General features: G+C 39.8%; 1 protein-coding gene across 2 annotated transcripts in view; it reads right to left on the minus strand.

Moving 5' to 3' along the window:
* SNX27 (sorting nexin 27) overlaps positions 1–18419 on the minus strand; it is a 69682-nt gene that overhangs the window by 4611 nt on the left and 46652 nt on the right. For both annotated transcript variants that reach the window (XM_049616270.1, XM_049616271.1), the window contains exons 5-11: positions 17259–17363; positions 13467–13545; positions 11725–11888; positions 8122–8211; positions 942–1091; positions 509–637; positions 93–152 (exon numbers count right to left, since the gene is read on the minus strand). In XM_049616270.1, coding sequence (XP_049472227.1) covers positions 93–152; positions 509–637; positions 942–1091; positions 8122–8211; positions 11725–11888; positions 13467–13545; positions 17259–17363 — 777 coding nt within the window. The remainder of the gene's footprint in view (positions 1–92; positions 153–508; positions 638–941; positions 1092–8121; positions 8212–11724; positions 11889–13466; positions 13546–17258; positions 17364–18419) is intronic.

An 18419-nucleotide genomic window follows, 5' to 3' on the forward strand; every position in this document is an offset into this window, starting at 1 on the left:
GATGGAGGTGAGGGTCCCGGGTATCTGGCCACAGGCCTATCATTTTAAACAATAAAAGATGAAAAGGCCAATTCAAGATTGCTTCGAATTACCTCTTTTCTCCACTTGAGCTCACAGAACACCCTCTCGAAGCATTCGTGCATATAATTAAACTGAAAAACAAAACAAAAAACATAACAAAAACAAGATAGTGACGCTGACTTCTTATGACCCACCGGGCACCACAGGGCCATGCCTCTGAACCCATGCCCCCAGTCTCCCCACCTTCCCAACCTTGCCGAGCACAAGAACCCCTTCACTAGTCTGGGGCCCCTCCTAGTGGCAGCTGTGAGTCAGGCGGGAAGTGAAGCTGCCACTCCCAGTCTGTCCTCAGGACAGCCAGGAAGAACCTGGGGCTCTAAGGCTCAAAGACAACTGCTATGGCTGCAGCCCTCCCCATTTACGCGCTCAGCTGGAGAACATCAAACCCAATATACTTTCCCAAGAGTGCTTCCGGTCTACCACTCACATATGGTGTGAAGATTTTAACCCATCGAGGCTTCTTCTCTCCTCGCGCATACTCGAAGCAGAAGGCCATTCCTTCTTCATCCGTATCCCATCGCTGCATCTCGTCCCATTCAAATGCTATTACCTGGTTCTAAACGACCAAGAACAGAGTGTTAAGTCTGAGAATGCTGGGCACCTGAGCTGAGATGGTTCTGGGCCAGACAGCAGAAGACAAGGGAGTGAGTGTCTGCATCATGTCAATAAGACTGAGGGAAGAATGAGTCCACGTGAGCAGCCAGGAAGGTGAGGATCCTTGTGGACCCAGTGCTGATTTACCTGCCCCATCACCATAGTATGGATTTCATCTCCCCTCCTGACAGGAACGAAACCAGAGTGAGTGGGTAAGTGGCAGTGTCCCCAGTGCTCCCAGCCCTGGCCCCATGCTGAACTGTCACCTCCAGCTGTCCTTCTTCAGTGCAGGCATGCAGTTTAAAGTGCGTGATGCTGATGGCTGTGATAACGTGCCCCTTCCTCCTGGAGTCACAGGCGCAGTGGGGGAAGATGATTTCATTGTAGCCCTCACAAGTCCTCAGCATGTTGAGATACTGGAAAAAAAAAAAAAAAAGGTGTGTGTGTCTGTGCGTGTGTGCGTGTGTGCGTGTGTAACAGGGTTACTACGGAACTAAACCACCACGAACAGCTGCTGGGATGTCACCAGAGAAAGAACAAAGAGAATCCTCTCACCCAGCAACCTGAAGACCGTGCTCTGGTCTCACAGCATGACTAGCTCTAAGAAGGGCCAGGACTCCAAGCCTATTCTTTGTTCCACTTCCAGCCCCACCTCCTTTCTCTGCCTCAAAAAGTACACAAACGAAGTCAGAAGAGGTCCTGTGACCAAGACCCGTATGTGGAGAGGGGAACTCACAAGGCTGTTTAGGCTGCCCCTCCTTTCACTAGCATCCAGGAAGGGAATCAAACGGATCTACATGACTGAGTAAAGGGAGCTCATGTCTCCTCACAAATCAAAAGTTACAAGGACCTCAGTGACGAGGAGTAAGCTACCCCCAAATCCCATACTCATAACATGTTTAATCCAGTCATTTTACAGAAACCCAGAGTCACAGGAGACTTGCTGAAGGTCATAAGTAATAGTAAGTGGCACAGCCAGGATTAGAAGCTAGGTTTAATTTCATGGCCACTGGTCCTTTCTCTATCGCCAACTAGGCCCCAAATCAGCACCACCATCCCCTGATCTCCAGTACACATGCCTCCTTAAAAATCATGTGGACCAAAATCGAGTGGCATATATGACCCTCAAAGGTACAATGCTACAAGACTGATTCAGAGAGGACTTTAACTCAGCTCTCTGTCCTTTCTCCTCTACAGTGAAGACTGGCCTCTCTTTCACTCAACTCACTATTTTGAGTTGAGATGGGAGAGTAAAAGATGAGTGGGAAGGAGAGTAGAAGAGAAATAAGGAAAAGATGATTAAAAAAAAAAAAAAAAGACACATGGACTCTGAGCCGGTTTCTCCTTAGGGACTGACTAGGAAATAAGTAAAGAACTTTGAGTCCCTGCACCCTCAGCTGCCCAGCACACAGGCCAACAGGGCGCACTAGGAACATGTGGGGAGTGTTGGAGAGAAGACAGAGGCACAGCACCCTAGCTGATTTCAGCTAGATGGGCAGGGAGACTGGAACACATTGGAGGGTCACCTTTTGCCCAAGAAAGAAGAGACCAAGGGACCTAGGTACAAAAAGGGCCCTGGACAACTGGCAACTCTAGTACCAATGAGTGGCACTAAAGACGGTCACTACTGCCCCAGAGATGGTCTGGGAGGACTTAAGGACCTAGGGAAAAATCACACCACATACTCCCTTTCCTACCTTGTACTTATTTCTGTTTAGGTAAAATAATGGCAACCTTGAAGGGGAAACATTATAAAAGGACAGCAAGAACACAGCGACAGGATCAATTCAGAAGTGCCACAATAACTGACTTGCTTTTCTCAGTTCTCCTTCCTTCTGTCCCACTCCTCCACCCCCTATCTCATCACCCTTCCTGTACCAGGGAGAAAAGTAGCCACTGCTTGGGCCTGCCAGTGGCACTATGAACAAAAAATATCTCTGGCCAGGGACAGGCAGTGCCACAGAATAGAACTCTTCTGGGGTTGAGACAGGAAGCAGTACGAGGAGTGGTCAGGAGCCTGGGCTCAGACCACCCTGGGCTTGAATCCTGGCTCCACCACTTCCTGACTCTGTCACCTTGGATGAGGCACTTGCACTCCAGCCAAATTACTAACTCCCAGGAGCACTAGTTTCCTCTTCTATAAAAAGAAAAGAATAACAGCACCTACATCACACAGTTACTTGTGACCATTAAAGTATTTAGCACAGTACTTAGTACATAATTAGGTATTCAATAAAGGATAGCTTAAAAAAATAATTTTAAAGGCTCCATTATCCCTAGCCAGAAGGCTCAACTATTTTCTTTCCAGGGAAAAGCGCATGCGAGTGAGACGGATGAAACAGGAGTGGTAGAGAGCAGAAGGTTGCTGCAACTGATTAATGGGTACTTGGGGGGCTAAATGGACTATTCTTCCAACTTCCTTACATACTTGAAATTCTCTACAATAAAATATTAAAGGCAAAGAGAAGAGTCCCTGCATGCCAGTGCTCAATCCAAGGCGCCCCCCTAACACAGTCATGGGGAAATTTCTGTGTGCTCAACAAGCAGCAGGTACCGCTCAAAGGGGCTCAGGGAGGCGTCTGCGTGGCACAGTAGGTTAAGTGTCTGCCTCTTGATTTCCGCTCAGGTCATGACCTCACAGTGTGTGAGACTGAGCCCTGAGTAAGGCTCTCTCTCTCAAAATAAATAAATAAAATTTAAAAAGAAAAGAAAGAAAACAGATTTCAAAATTGCTTTAAAAAAAAAAAAAAGGGGTGCTTAGGACCTCTGCAAACGCTGGAAGGTGTCACGCAGCTTTGAGACTGGTTCTGCTCACGTCCTTTACCAAAAAAGCCTTATGTATAACACATTTCCTAAGAGTTCTCCTCTTTAAGAGGCATCACTACTGCTCTAAAAGTTATCTCTGGAGCACCTGGGTGGTTCAGTTGGTTAAGCGTCTGACTTTGGCTCAGGTCATGATCTCACAGTTCGTGAGTTCGAGCCCCGCGTCGGGCTCTGGGCTGACAGCTCAGAGCCTGGAACCTGCTTCAGATTCTGTGTCTCCTTCCCTCTCCCCTGTCCCTCCCCACTCATGCTCTCTATCTCTCTCTCAAAAATAAATATTAAAAAAAGTATTTCCGCCTTATTCCTAATGGGGAGCTTGACTTTATTTATTAAAAAGAGAAACATGCAAAGGGAGGGATTAGGAAAAGACACCAGGTGAGGCCTGGTGCTCAGCATACCCTGAACTCTCTGTGACTCTGTAAGTTACTCTGCCTAGGGGCTTCCCCCTGCCATCTGGAAATAAAGGACACTGCTGTCAGCTTCTTTTCCCTGTGACAGCAAAGAACACATGCTTTGAAGCAAGACAGAAACAGGTTCAACTTCTAGTTCCACTTCTGATAAGCAATATGATCTTAGGTAAGAATCGTGATCTCTCAGAATCCACTTCTCCTCTGTAAAGTGGGGATAACACCTGCATGGTTGTTATCAGGAGGAAATGAGAACACACATACTGTGTCTGGCATAGTACCAGGCACATAGTATGTGCCCCTCTCTCTCACCTTTGAATCAAAACACTGATTTATCCCTCCATATTCAAGAATGTAATAGTCCTTGAAAGCAAAAGACCTTCAGAGGACTTCCTTTTTTTTTTTACATTTTATTTATTTTTGATAGAGACAGAACACAAGTGGGGTAGGGGCAGAGAGAGACGGAGACGCAGAATCTGAAGCAGGCTCCAGGCTCCGAGCTGTCAGCACAGAGCCCAACACGGGGCTTGAACTCACAAACTGCGAGATCACGACCTGAGCCAAAGTCAGACGCTCAACCAACTGAGCCACCCAGGCGCCCCCAGAGGACTTCCTAATAGCATTAAGTTCTAAAAATAACCTGAGTGGAATTTGGTGACAAGACAGAGAGGTAAAGTCTCATTTGGGAAATATAAGGTTTTCAAAGATTCTCAGGTCAGGCAGTACTTCTCAGTTTTAGACAAAGTTCTACATTCCTAGATTTGCACAAAGTGTAAAGAGAAGAAATATTTAAATTTTTACATACATCCAAAGGTTGTTTGGTTTTTTTTTTTGAGTTTATTTATTTATTTTGAGAGAGTGTGTGAGCAGGGGAGGGGGAGAGAGAGAGAGAGAGCAGTGGAGAATCCTAAGCAGGCTCCGCACTGTCAGCACAGAGTCTGAAGTGGGGCTCAAACTCATAAACCATGAGATCATGACCTGAGCCCGAAACCAAGAGTTGGATGCTTAAGAGCTACCCAGGCGCCCTCTACATACATCCAAAGTTTCTTTTTTTTTTTAATTTTTTTTTTTTAACGTTTATTTATTTTTGAGACAGAGAGAGACAGAGCATGAATGGGGGAGGGGCAGAGAGAGAGGGAGACACAGAATCCGAAACAGGCTCCAGGCTCTGAGCGGTCAGCACAGAGCCCGACGCAGGGCTCAAACTCACAGACCGCGAGATCATGACCTGAGCTGAAGTCGGAGGCTTAACCGACTGAGCCACCCAGGCGCCCCCATCCAAAGTTTCTAAAAGAAGAGTGAATTTTTGTTTTCAACCACATTTATTAAAGTTATATATTTAAAACACAGAATTGTCCTGTCCATTCTCCTTTCTTATTAAGTTTTGGGGCGCCTGGGTGGCGCAGTCGGTTAAGCGTCCGACTTCAGTCAGGTCACGATCTCGCGGTCCGTGAGTTCGAGCCCCGCGTCAGGCTCTGGACTGATGGCTCGGAGCCTGGAGCCTGTTTCCGATTCTGTGTCTCCCTCTCTCTCTGACCCTCCCCCGTTCATGCTCTGTCTCTCTCTGTCCCAAAAATAAATAAAAAACGTTGAAAAAAAATTAATTAAAATAAAAAAATTATATTGAGAAACACTAACAGAAATTTTTTTGTCAGTTTAACAATGATAAATATCAGGCCACTTAAATACAAGAAAACCGTAAGTTATACACGTCTACTGTTTGTGTGAGAGTCAAAAAAAAAAAAAAAGAAAAAGAAACAAAATCTCTCTTGTATATTATATTCTCAACCATCCAAATTTGAGATTCAATCTACCTTTGTAAATAAGTAGAAAACAAAACCATTTTTTTTATCACACTGGGAATGTTTAAGAATTTTGGGAGTTTTTGTCAAGATTCTACTTGACAGCTGGCAATCTGAACATCCTCATTTTAAAGAAAAGAAACTAAAACTGAGAAGTCTGTTGAATTGTTGGAGGCCTCCCAGTAATTTGGCAACTAACAGTGATTTGGCCTAATCTTAGGCCTATCAATCATATTAAGTTGCTACAGATAATGGAGTCAAGGTGTATGGGCTTGGAAGGGTCCATCTGAGTTGGAAGTTTCAATGTACTGAACATGACCGCTGGCTAGGCTAATGTCTTTGAACACTAATACTTGAATACACTGAATACAATTTAAACTTTTCAAACTCTGGTGGGACTTTATATAAAATCTGATTGCAGTATTATGGGGCTAGTACACACTTGTTTGTTGGCACTAGGTTTTTAAGATAATAGAATTCCATTAATGTTTAAGCATATCTTATACTCATTCCAATGACCCAAAAGGAAAACATCAACTGTACTCAGTTCTTAACTGAGTGATAACAAGATACAAACTTGAGTCTAAAAGTAATTTTGTAATAGATTACCATGCTTGTTAAATTCAGATTTTCTATATATTGCCACAGAACAACCCAAATCTACTTATATATTTTTTAGCACTTTGTACTGTGTCTGGCACACACTCAGTACTCAACAAATATTTTTAGTTGGATACATATATGGAAGTTATTGTGTTTGAAGTACTATATGTACAAAGAAACAATATATATCCCATACTGTCATTATCAGTAGCCCTTATGAAATTACTTTGATTTGCCGCCTTTGGCAAAGGCAAAGATATATTTCAGAGACTGATGATCCTTCAGTATTTGGTCCTTTTCGTCAAAAAGATGCAGAAGTGCTGATCAGAATCATGCACTAATATACAGAAGACAATGCCATGATCTTTAAGAACAGGTGGAAATCGAGTTTTAAAAGTCTGTTTCTCACATAGTAAAATTGCCTTTACCAAAATTCTGCCAAGACCTATTTAAAAGATTTTTGTGTCTATTCTAGCCTGCTGGGATGCAGAACACTGATAAATGGTTCCCTCATCTCTGGCAGTTTTCTAAGGCAAACAGATTTATTACTTTTTGTCATATAAGTGATAAAATAACTATCTAGACATAAGATTAGGGGCTGAGTTCAATGGCTGACTTGTTTGCATTCTTATTCCAACCCAATTAATTTAGATAGAGAATGTTCCCTCATAAAAAATGCACACAGAGAGGGTACAAAAGAAATTCAAGTGACCTATCAGAATCATCACGAATACAGTAATTGTCTTGTGAGAAACCATGAAAAATTATAATTGGAAAAGTTTCAACTATATGTGAATTTGCAAAGAAAGAAAATTTAAAATGCTATGAGTGAAAGTTTTTATAAGCATAGCGTCCCTTACAAAAATTTTTTTGACAATTTCCATCCCTGTATTTATGGCAGGTGCAAATTGAAAAATAATTTTATTTTATTTTTTAAGTTTATTTTAAGTTTATATTTTAAGTTTATTTATTTATTTTGAGAGGGAGAGAGAGAACCCCAAGCAGGCTCTGCACTGCCAGTGTGGAGCCCGACACAGGGCTCAAACTCATGAACGGTGAGATCATGACCTAAGCCGAAATCAAGAGGTGGATACTAAACCAACTGAGCCACTCAGGTGCTCCTGAAAACTAATTTTAAAACATTTACGGGGGGGGGAAACAAAAACAAAAACAAAACATTTAGGCACTACTATAGGCAGCACCCCCTCAGCACTCTGTGATGATGAAAATGTTCTGTATCTGAGCTGTCCCGATATGGTAGGTACTTACTCAACACTTGAAATGAGGCTGGCACATCTGAGGAACTGGATTTTAAACTTTATTTAATTTAAATGAGTTTAAAATTAAACTTAAATAGCCACATGATGCTAGTAGCATCTATCAAATCAAACAGCACACATATCACACTAACCAAAGACACTACTGAGCATTTTAAGCAACTGTAGAGAAGGAAGTTGTAAAGACAATTTTGTAATTGCTAAATCACAAATAAAACACTTTCTAATGTTAAAAATCTAAATATCAACTCTTAGAGAATTGATATCTATGAAATGTTTTGTACATCTTTTGTTTTAGAACTTTCTATCAAAAAATAATACTCAGTTATTACTAATAATAAAGCTATATACACATATATAGCAACATATCTTCTCATGTGCTAATGGAGGAACATAATGGGTATGTTACATCTATATCCCCTCCTTTTTTTTTTTTTTTTAAATCAATTAAGCCACTAACCAGTTGTATTATCTCTCAGAAATAACTGGAACAGGTTTAAGAGATGTAAGGAGATTATGGGGACATAAACCTACCATGACCATTTTCCTTTGTTCATACAGCTTCTGTAACTGGTAGGACTTTTCCTCTGCTTTGATATAACCTTTTTTCACATCATCAACGGCCTGTCACCAAAACAAGGGCAGGGAAGAAAGGAACATCAAAGTCATTATCAAGCACATTCTTGACAAAAGAGATACAGATTCATTTCAGAATAACTTTTACCCATTTGGACCATCATAATCACCACCAGTGAACTCTGCCACGTGGATATATTTATTAGAATAAGCAGCACTTAAAGAGTGCCCAGTATGTGCTCAAGAACCGTTCTAGGCACAGGAGGGATCTTGTTTCTCATGTTAAGAGATTTAAATTCCACTTAATTTATACAGTGTAAAGATGAGAGAACACTGAAAGATAGTCCATAATTGTTAAAGGTAACAATGAGGTAGCAAAGATGTATGATAGTAAGTGATACATGTAGTCAGGATAGCAGAGCTTTTTGCTAATTGTAGTTATCAGGAAAGCCTTCATTGGACTCCAAAGGTTAGGCGGACAGAATAAACTACAAACAGAAGTCAGGAATGTGTTTGAGCTTAAATACATTCAGGAGACAGATCTGTCTGATTTAAATAAAGGGTATGTGTCAGGGGACAACAAAAGATAATGCCGGATGGGTAGATTAACAGATTATGAAGGATCCCAGAGAACAGGGACAGGAATTTAAACTTAAGGACAGCAGCACTAAGACTACTGGAGCTAAAATAAGGAATAAAAATGTGTGTTATTTTTCAAAGAAAGATTGAGGGGCGCCTGGGTAGCTCAGTCGGTTGAGCGTCCGACTTTGGCTCAGGTCATGATCTCGCTGTCCGTAAGTTCGAGCCGTGGCTTGGGTTCTGTGCTGACAGCTCAGAGCCTGGAGCCTGTTTCGGATTCTGTGTCTCCCTCTCTCTCTGACCCTCCCCCGTTCATGCTCTGTCTCTCTCTGTCTCAAAAATAAATAAATGTTAAAAAAAAGAGAGATGATAGTTTCTAAAAGGAGGGTCAGAGAGAGATGCTCTGTCTCTCTCTGTCTCAAAAATAAATAAACGTTAAAAAAAGAAAAAATTAAAAAAAAAAAAAAAAAAGGGGGTGCCTGGGTGGCTCAGTCGGTTAAGCGTCTGACTTCAGCTCAGGTCACGATCTCGCGGTATGTGAGTTCGAGCCCCGCGTCGGGCTCTGTGCTGACTACTCAGAGCCTGGAGCCTGTTTCAGATTCTGTGTCTCCCTCTCTCTGACCCTCCCCCATTCATGCTCTGTCTCTCTCTGTCTCAAAAATAAATAAACGTTAAAAAAAATAAATAAATAAATAAAAAAAAAGAAAGATTGATTTGTGTATGAGTGCCAAATGAATCAAGCTAAGGAGAGAATGAAATAAGGGAGAATGACAACGTTATAGTGCTTTAAGCATGAAGTGAAACAAGACTGTAAACTAGGGTGGTAGCAACTGGAAGAGAGGAAGTAATAAATCTGAGACCCCATGCGGACAAAAGTCCCCAACAGGACTTGATACAGGCACGAAGGTACCTAGATATAATATGCTAATTCTAAATTACTCCTGGCTCAGCTATACGAAACGTGCATCCCCTTCCCAACTTCACTCTACCCCAAGAAAAGCTTTTAAAATCCAATAGAAGGGAAAACTCATCTTTGGAAGAAAAAAAAAAAGGAAGGAAAAGAACAAACACAATCATTTGTACAGGGCACTCGGAATCTAACCTCAGTGTTTTACTACAAGGACAACTTTTGCAGGCACCAGGCAGGGACCCGCTTGAATCTTTACCAGAAGGCTGCTAATTTCCTTAAGGTAGAAATCAATCCCTATATTTAAGGGAAACTATGTGCATAACACAGTGAGTTCAGGGTGCCTGGTGGCTCAGTCAATTGAGCCTCTGACTCTATTTGGCTAAGGTCATGATCCTGGGGGTTGTGGGATCATGCCCCGTGTCAGGCTCTGCACTGAGCATGGAGCCTGCTTGGGGTTCTCTCCCTCTCCCCCCGCGCCCTGCCCCTCTCCCCTGTTCCCTCTCTCTCAAATAAAAAATAAAAAATAAAAATAAAAATAAAATAACACAGTGAGTTTAGAGTTAAAGTCAAAAGACTAGTTCAACTTCTACCTCTGTCACCTATGCTTGAGTATGGGTATGGGTATGTTATGTAGCGGGAATGGGGGAGGAAACGTATCTAGAGTCTCATCTTCTATACTAGGAAATCAAGAGATACTGCTTGATTAAAAAACCAAGTAGGAGCAATATAATCAAGTTATAACAGAGAAATGGAAGTAAATATAAAACAAAACCAACAATAACAAACAAAAGCTAAAGGAGGTGAAAATGGTTGCCTAAGGGAAGGGGAGATGAAGACAAGCAGGGTAACTAGTATTTTTCACAATAACCTATGTAGAACTATTTGATGCTTTAAACTTTATGTATGTATAATTCTGATGAAAAAAAATTTTTTTAACAAACCTGGTTACTTTTTAAAAACGGTGTTTTTTTTAATGTTTATTTTTTGAGAGTCAGAGAAAGACAGAGCATGAGTGGGGGAGGGGCAGAGACAGAGGGAGACGCAGAATCTGAAGCAGGCTGCCTGCTCTGAGCTTCAGCACAGAGCTGGACATGTGGCTCAAACTCACAAACCATGAGATCATGATCTGAGCCGAAGTCAGATGCCGACTGAACCACCCAGGGGCCCCTTGATGAAAAGTTTTTTGAAAGATATATAGCCATATGCTAATTTCCTGTTGTTTAAAAAAACAGTAATAATTTATTCTTTTAAAAAAAATTTTTTTTATGTTTTACTTTATTTGGGAGGGGGGAGGGGCAGAGAGAGAGAGAGAGAGAGAAAGAGAAAAAGAGAGAGAATGTGAAGCAGGCTCCAGGCTCTGAGCTGCCAGCACAGAGCCCAACGTGGGGCTCGAACTCACAAACACTGAGATCATGACCTGAGTCGAAGTCGGAGGCCCAACCGACTGAACCACCCAGGCGCCCCAGTAATAAATTTATTCTTAACTCCAGGATATCTTTACTTCTTAAATTTATTTATCTTTTGTTAAATGGGTTAGAATATATTATTTGATTCTTTTTTATTTTTTTATTTAAAAAAAAAAATTTTTTTTTTAACGTTTGTTTGTTTTTGAGACAGAGAGAGAGAGCATGAATGGGGGAGGATCAGAGAGAGAGGGAGACACAGAATCGGAAGCAGACTCCAGGCTCTGAGCCATCAGCCCAGAGCCCGACGCGGGGCTCGAACTCACGGACCGTGAGATCGCAAGATCACAACCTGAGCTGAAGTCGGACGCTTAACCGACTGAGCCACCCAGGCACCCCTCTTTTTTATTTTTTAAAGATTTTATTTTTCAAGTAATCTCTACACACAATGTGGGGCTTGAACTCACAATCCCAAGATCAAGAGTTACATGCTATACTATAGACTGAGCCAGCCAGGCACCCCAGGATAGAACATTTTAAAAATGTAACTTAACTAAGATCCAGGAGGCAAAGCAGCTTGTCCAAGGATTCACACTGAATTGGCAAATAACTCACTACATACAAGTATAAAAAGAAATCAGGCCTTTCCAGGAAGATCAATTCACCCACCTGATGAAAAAAGTAGGTAACAGCAAGGTCATTGTCATTTAAGAGGATTTCTTCTTCTGTCGTAAAAAGCCACTTTCGAATGGTCAGGCAGGTGCCTGGCACAGCTGATGTGTAATTCTGGACGTAGAGTTTATGAGGAAATTCATTAGGTGCCAGCTTACGTACTGAAGAAAAGACCAAAAAAATAAAAAATAAAAATAAAAAAGAAAGCTAGAAGATTAAAGATATATAAGGAATTTCCCTAGCATAAACTGTGTAAAGCAGACTAAGAATGGCAGGCTATCCTTAACCAGAACATCAGGTTAGATCCATCAAGCAGCCTGCTATGGGACCACAAAATAACCATTTCTCTACCCAAATGTATCCCTTCTAACTATGACTATGGCCAATTAAGTCTTAAACTGACTGAAATCTATCACCTGTATGACACATCCTTCAGTTAACATGCAGACTGGGCAGACAGCATCTATTCCAAAGTCAATTAAAGTATCTTATCTATTATCTGGTAAGTTACAGTGATGTCCACTGAACATCTTTAAGGCAAGCCTCTCCTCTTACCCAGCTATGGAGCAATCAGAGTCTCTCATGTGGCAATTCCCTTGTTTGTTAAGAGCTGAAAGGCTCTCCCCAATCCCCATCCCCAACTCTAAGACATTCATCAAAGTGAAAAATGTTTCTGAGTAACGTTTCTTCCTCTTCCTAACAATGCACAGGCAGGATAAAACACTATCACATTTAATTTCTATATTGCTTTTCTTAAGAAAGGCTCAGAGTTTTTTCTTCTTTTGATGCTTACTTGACTTTGTAACACTGCAAAAAACAGATTTAATATTTCCCATTTTATTTCTTAACTAAAGCTTAGAAAAAAAGGATAAGATTAGAATCCAAGTGCCCGGTTCCCTAGCAATCCTTTGTAACATTTATATCTGCCTAGTTAGACCACAGGGAGTTGGGAAGATGAAGAATAATAAAAAGATGGCTGCTTCACGGAGAATCAACCTAGTTTTATCTTGACCAGGGATGGCAAGGTCTGATCAATCAATATTATCTGTTGTTTCTGGCTTTAGCCCCATGTATATGTAATGTGGAAAAGACCCATAAACTATAGGAAATCTATGTCATTCATAGCAAGCACTCAGACTTCCTCCCTTTTGTGATCTCAATGCAACCAATGTGGCCACCATCCCTAGCTTTTATAAAATAACATGAGAAACTTCCTGCCAACATGCAATGAAATTTCCTAGAAAGAGAATGTATATTTACATGGAAACTTAAATATATGCATCAACGCAAAGACTTTGAAGTAATGTATCTTTTTCTGACTCCTGAAAATAAAAAGCTATTCTTAACTATCTACAAAAAGCATAAAGTACACCAAAATAAGTTGTGGCTAGATAGAACATCCCTCTTTTTGGCTATTTCATTGGAATATATTACTTTTGAACCCCTGATTTAAAAGAAGTTCATGAAGTATCTGTTTCAGTGCTAGGTATAAGTAAGTTATACTTACAAAAGAGGAAAAAGGATCATCAGTGATCAGACACCTTTTTGACTTGGGCTTAATAAGATTTGCCTGGTCTGCTTGTGGGAGACAGTCCTAATGAGTGTGATCTCCCCTTGCCTTCAAGCTCTTCTTCTCTAAGCAAATAGTTTCAGTCTGACGGCTTCCGGGAGCTTCAGTCTGATAGTATTAGAATAAAATACTCACAAACAAAACTCAGTATTAGGCTACTGATACTTACCAAAGGAATGATTGATCACTTCAAATAAGGCAAAGTAATTCACCGTTGTACTGTCCATGCCAACCTTTGCTGCAATAGCCTATAAGTAAACAGGATAGATTGGTTTCAGGGTAACTAAATCAGACAAACTATGGGAAAAGACAGGTGTGTGCATGTGCAGGGGGGAGAAGGGAGGAGTTTTGCCATCTCAGCTTCACATGAACTAAATTCATGGTCTATACCTTTTCTTTTTATATGTATGTGTGCACATACTCATGCATACATATATATGACATAAAAGGGAGAAAATACCTATATTTGACCGAAATAGATATAATCTCTAAATATGAGTTTCCATGTCCAATTCAAGCTAATAAGCTATCCTTAAATATCATCTTCCTTCTCTGAAATATGATTTCATCCCACAAAAGTCTTTTTTAACAGCACTTACAAGTAATGTGCTTCACAAGAACAGACCTTAAGAAGAAAATAAATTCTTAAATATCCAGTCTCATACATGTAACCTACATTTATATTTATTTATTTGTTTGTTTATTTATTTATTTTCATTCAACCTACATTTAATACAGGCTGTTAACATGCAAAATCTTTATCTTTGGTTCTTGAGCCGAAAAGAGTTTGTCAATTTTGTTCATGCTTCACAAATTGTTCTTATTTATTTTTTGGATGATCCATGCCTCAGGCTGAGGATCTCCATTTCCTAAGAATTACCATCATTGATATCGACATGAAAACAGCAAAATGTTGTAACAGAGACATATTAAACAAGTATCAGTCCTCCTCTCTAGGAGCTAATATGACAAAAAGCAATTGAAAGATTCCACGTACAAATAAAACTAAAATTACAAATGACAACAAAACTCTCTCTCTGCCCCTCCCCCGTTCATGCTCTGTCTCTCTCTGTCCCAAAAATAAATAAAAAACGTTGAAAAAAAAAAAAAAAAAAAGCAAATGACAACAAAACTCAAAAAACACAAAATAGTACCACAATTTCTTTTCAAGATCAATCCCAATATAAATAAGGTATTAATTGAACAAAATACAATTGTGGAATGTCAGTGGCTCAGTAGACCAAGTATAATTATACCATTCTCATTCTCATCCCTGATGACACTATAAACGTTCTAAGTTACCATTCTTTACTGCAGTGAATGGAAACTGAAATGCTCTCTGGGGTTGGAAAATGGTTTATAGCTACAAGTCTCAGTAAGCGGATGAGGAGAAAAGTGCTGCTCCTCACCAAAAGGCCTTGCTAGAGACAATTTGGGGGCGAGAGGCAGAAACAAAGAATACAAAACAAAAACATGAGCAACTTGTAAAATTAACATTTTCCTTGCAATCACTTCACCCTTTTATAATTTCAGAAATACCTTGAATTCTGCACATACCCTTTGCCATGGTATACAGTACATGAGCAAATGTATGGGGAACACATTGTTTGCTACAAAGGAACAATAAACATTAATATCCAGAAACCTGTTAGTCTCCCTGAAAATCTTGATCACATCAGGATTAAAGACAAAAAGGCCTAGGCCTAAAAGCAATGATTATATCTAGCACCCAGATCATGATTTTTAAATGTAATTTCTCACTGAAAGAAACCAGGACTCCTTGAGGGAAGTGGCTGATTATAGATCTAGGATAGGAAATACACAAAGATGAGGCCAGAACACCTTGTTGTACCAAAAAGCAAGGATGCTATCATAAACAAGTAAGTTGCATCAGAAGAATACAGGAGCAGATATGAAGGAGCTTCCACTGGCCAGAGATGAAACAATGTGAGCATCGAAGATGATACACATGATTGATTAAATAATACTGAATGTCTAAAACCCACAAATACTAAAGTAAAATAAAAATAACATAAAATAAAATAAAAATAAAATAAAATAAAAATATCTCATTGGATATCATTGGAATCACCAACATCACACTCCAATGCCAACATTACACTCTGAAAATTGGCTATTAAAAAAATTAAATATTTATCCTCTCTTTCCTACAAACTGTATTTTAGGATAACTATATACATAGCCTTAGTTGGTAAGGAAAAGTTCTGTATAGAAAAATTCTACCTAACAAATATGAAGAAATGACAGAATTAATGAAATTACTGGTTAAGGCAGCAATCATCAGTGTATACACTCATCTGATTACAGGTCAATGGGGAATTTTACAATAGAGAGCCCAGGTTATCACCATCTAAATAAATGCACCGATTAATCTCAGTATCACTAAAAATGGGACAACCAGACAGATACTGTGTACCTCCTGAAAGCAATAGGAAAGATATATCTCACCAGTTAGGAAGTATTCTTATAAAAAAGCTGAACCTACTCGAGCTCTCTAGAGAAAACTTCCATTCATGCAGAATGTAAGGAGATGGACATATTAAATGATGCACATAAAAATAAATAGATAAATTCAGAATGTGGGACACTGTACAACACAGACCCAATTTCTGCAACAAACTAATAACATCTAAATAAAAAAGGTGAGGAAGGGAAGGGAAGCTGCTTATATTCAAACAAACATAAAAACTGGGGCGACTGGGCGGCTTAGTCAGCTAAACATCCAACTTCGACTCAGGTCATGATCTCATGGCTCGTGGCTTCGAGCCCCACACTGGGCTCTCTGCTGTCAGCACGGAGCCTGGAGCCTGCTTCAGATCCTCTGTCTCCCTCTCTCTCTCTGTCCCTCCCCTGCTCGTGTTCTCTCTCTCTCTCAAAAATAAACATTAAAAACAAAGATAAAAAACAAACCTTGTTTAGATCCAGATTTTAACAAACAATAAAAAATCATTTTTAGACAGCTGGAAATATTGGACTATGGATTTGTTATTAGTTAATGCCAAGGAAATACTGTTAACTTTTTAGGTCTGATAATGGCTTTTGTCTTTATGTAAAAAGAATGCCTTTATTTTTTAGAAATTTATACTGAAATCTATACAGGCCCAATAAAATGGAATTTGCTTTAACATATTTAAACAGGGGCACCTGGGTCGCTCAGTCAGGTAAGCATCCTGACTCTTGATTTCAGCTCAGGTCATGATCGTGGGTTTGTGGGTTCAAGCCCTGCCTTGGGCTCCGTGCTGACAGTGCAGAGCCTGCTTGGGATTCTCTCTCTACCGCTCTCTCTTTGCCCCTCCCCCACTTGTGCATGCTAGCTCTCTCTAAATAAACATTTTAAAAAAATAAAACATTTAAACAAAGGAAAAGAAAAAAAAGATACACGTATAATGCAAATGTGGCAAAATCTTGATGGTTATTAAATATGAATGATGCGTAAATGGAGGTCCACTGTACTGTTCTGTTTATATTAAAGTTTTCTACAATTAAAAAGAAGCAGGGCTGGAGCGCCTGAGTGTCTCAGTTAGTTAAGCATCTAACTCTTGACTTTGGCTCAGGTCATGATGATCTCACAGTTCATGAGTTTGAGCCCTGTGTCAGGCTCTGTGCTGAGAGTGCCGAGTCTGCTAGAGATTCTCTCTCTGCCCTTCCCCCACTGGCACTATCTCTCAAAATAAATAAATAAACTTAAAAAAAAAAAAAGAAAGAAAGAAAAGAAAGGGAGGGGTGGTGCTAATTTCAACCACTACGACCCAGGATACATACTGTACTTTTCTTTAAAGGAGGGCAAAGTACTTTCACATTAATAACAACATCAGTAGTAGTAGCTCACATTTAATAAATTATGTGCCAGATAGCCCAAGCACTTTATTAACTCATTTCATCCATCCTCCTTAGCTTCATACCATCCAATGTTGAGTCTACTTGTTCAAGTTTAATTTACCTGATACACTTGGTCTGTAGTACTGTTCTTTTTAACCCTGACTGTAACTGTTGTTCCATCTGGTAATGCTACTCTCAGTTCTACGTCGGACACACCATTGTAGTTCTGTGGGAAAAGACACAGAGACATAATTTGTAACTCAGCATATCCTCACTCTCCTTATAACATGCTGACTAAGCAACAATCTAAACATGTGATAGAAAGTTAAGTTCCAACGAAAAGGGGAAAAAGACACCTTAAAGTCAATACATTTTACAAGTCAGAAAGCTGACTTCAGGCTGCAGCAAAAGTTAACCTTTAAGATGAACAGGGAGGAAAGAAACATGTTAAAGCCAGTGTGTCCACATTTCAAAACGGAACACTTGTGTGAGGCAGTCTAGGTCAAATACAGATGACATTTTTGGCCTACTTCCAAACATTCAGAACTCACCATTGAGAAAAGAAAACAACTGGAAGCAGTAGTTTTGACAAAAATTCTCTGGGTTTAAATGGTTAGGCATGCTAGATTGGCTCAAGTAGTGTAAGTTCCTCCCTGAACTCAGAAGGAATCGTGACACCTCTGACAGGAAAAATGGATGAAAGGCAGGAATCTGAGTTAACGTGATGCCTAGTTTTCTTCGAAAGAGTAAACAATTCTTATCCCTTAATTCAGAAGATCCTTCTTTCTTATTGCTTTTGATGATTAATACATTCCTCTAGCTTGTAAGTTTGATTAGAGAGAAACTATTGAGGAGCAAGTCCATCTTCGTTTATCACTTAAAAAATGGTGCTATCTATTGTCTAAAACCATCCTAAGCATTAATTATAAGCACTTGTCTGCAAGAAATTTATAACCTAGTTGAGAAAATAAGACATACACATATAAAATAACTAGTAGATAACGCACTATTTAATATAGCAGCATTACATATTCATTCTTCTATTCAATTAGTATTTATTAAGCACCTCTAATATGCTTGACATTATTGTAAGGCACTGGGAATACAAAGATGGCCAAGATTTAGCTCTTGGTCCAGAGCTCTAATGTATAATACCATGGTGACCAGAATTAACAATACTGTAACGTATACTTGAAATTTGCCAGGAGGGTAGATTTTAAGTGCTCTCACCACACGAAAGAAAGAAAGAAAGAAAGAAAGAAAGAAAGAAAGAAAGAAAGAA

Source organism: Panthera uncia (genome assembly GCF_023721935.1).
Source record: "Panthera uncia isolate 11264 chromosome C1 unlocalized genomic scaffold, Puncia_PCG_1.0 HiC_scaffold_4, whole genome shotgun sequence".
Lineage (NCBI taxonomy): Eukaryota > Metazoa > Chordata > Mammalia > Carnivora > Felidae > Panthera > Panthera uncia.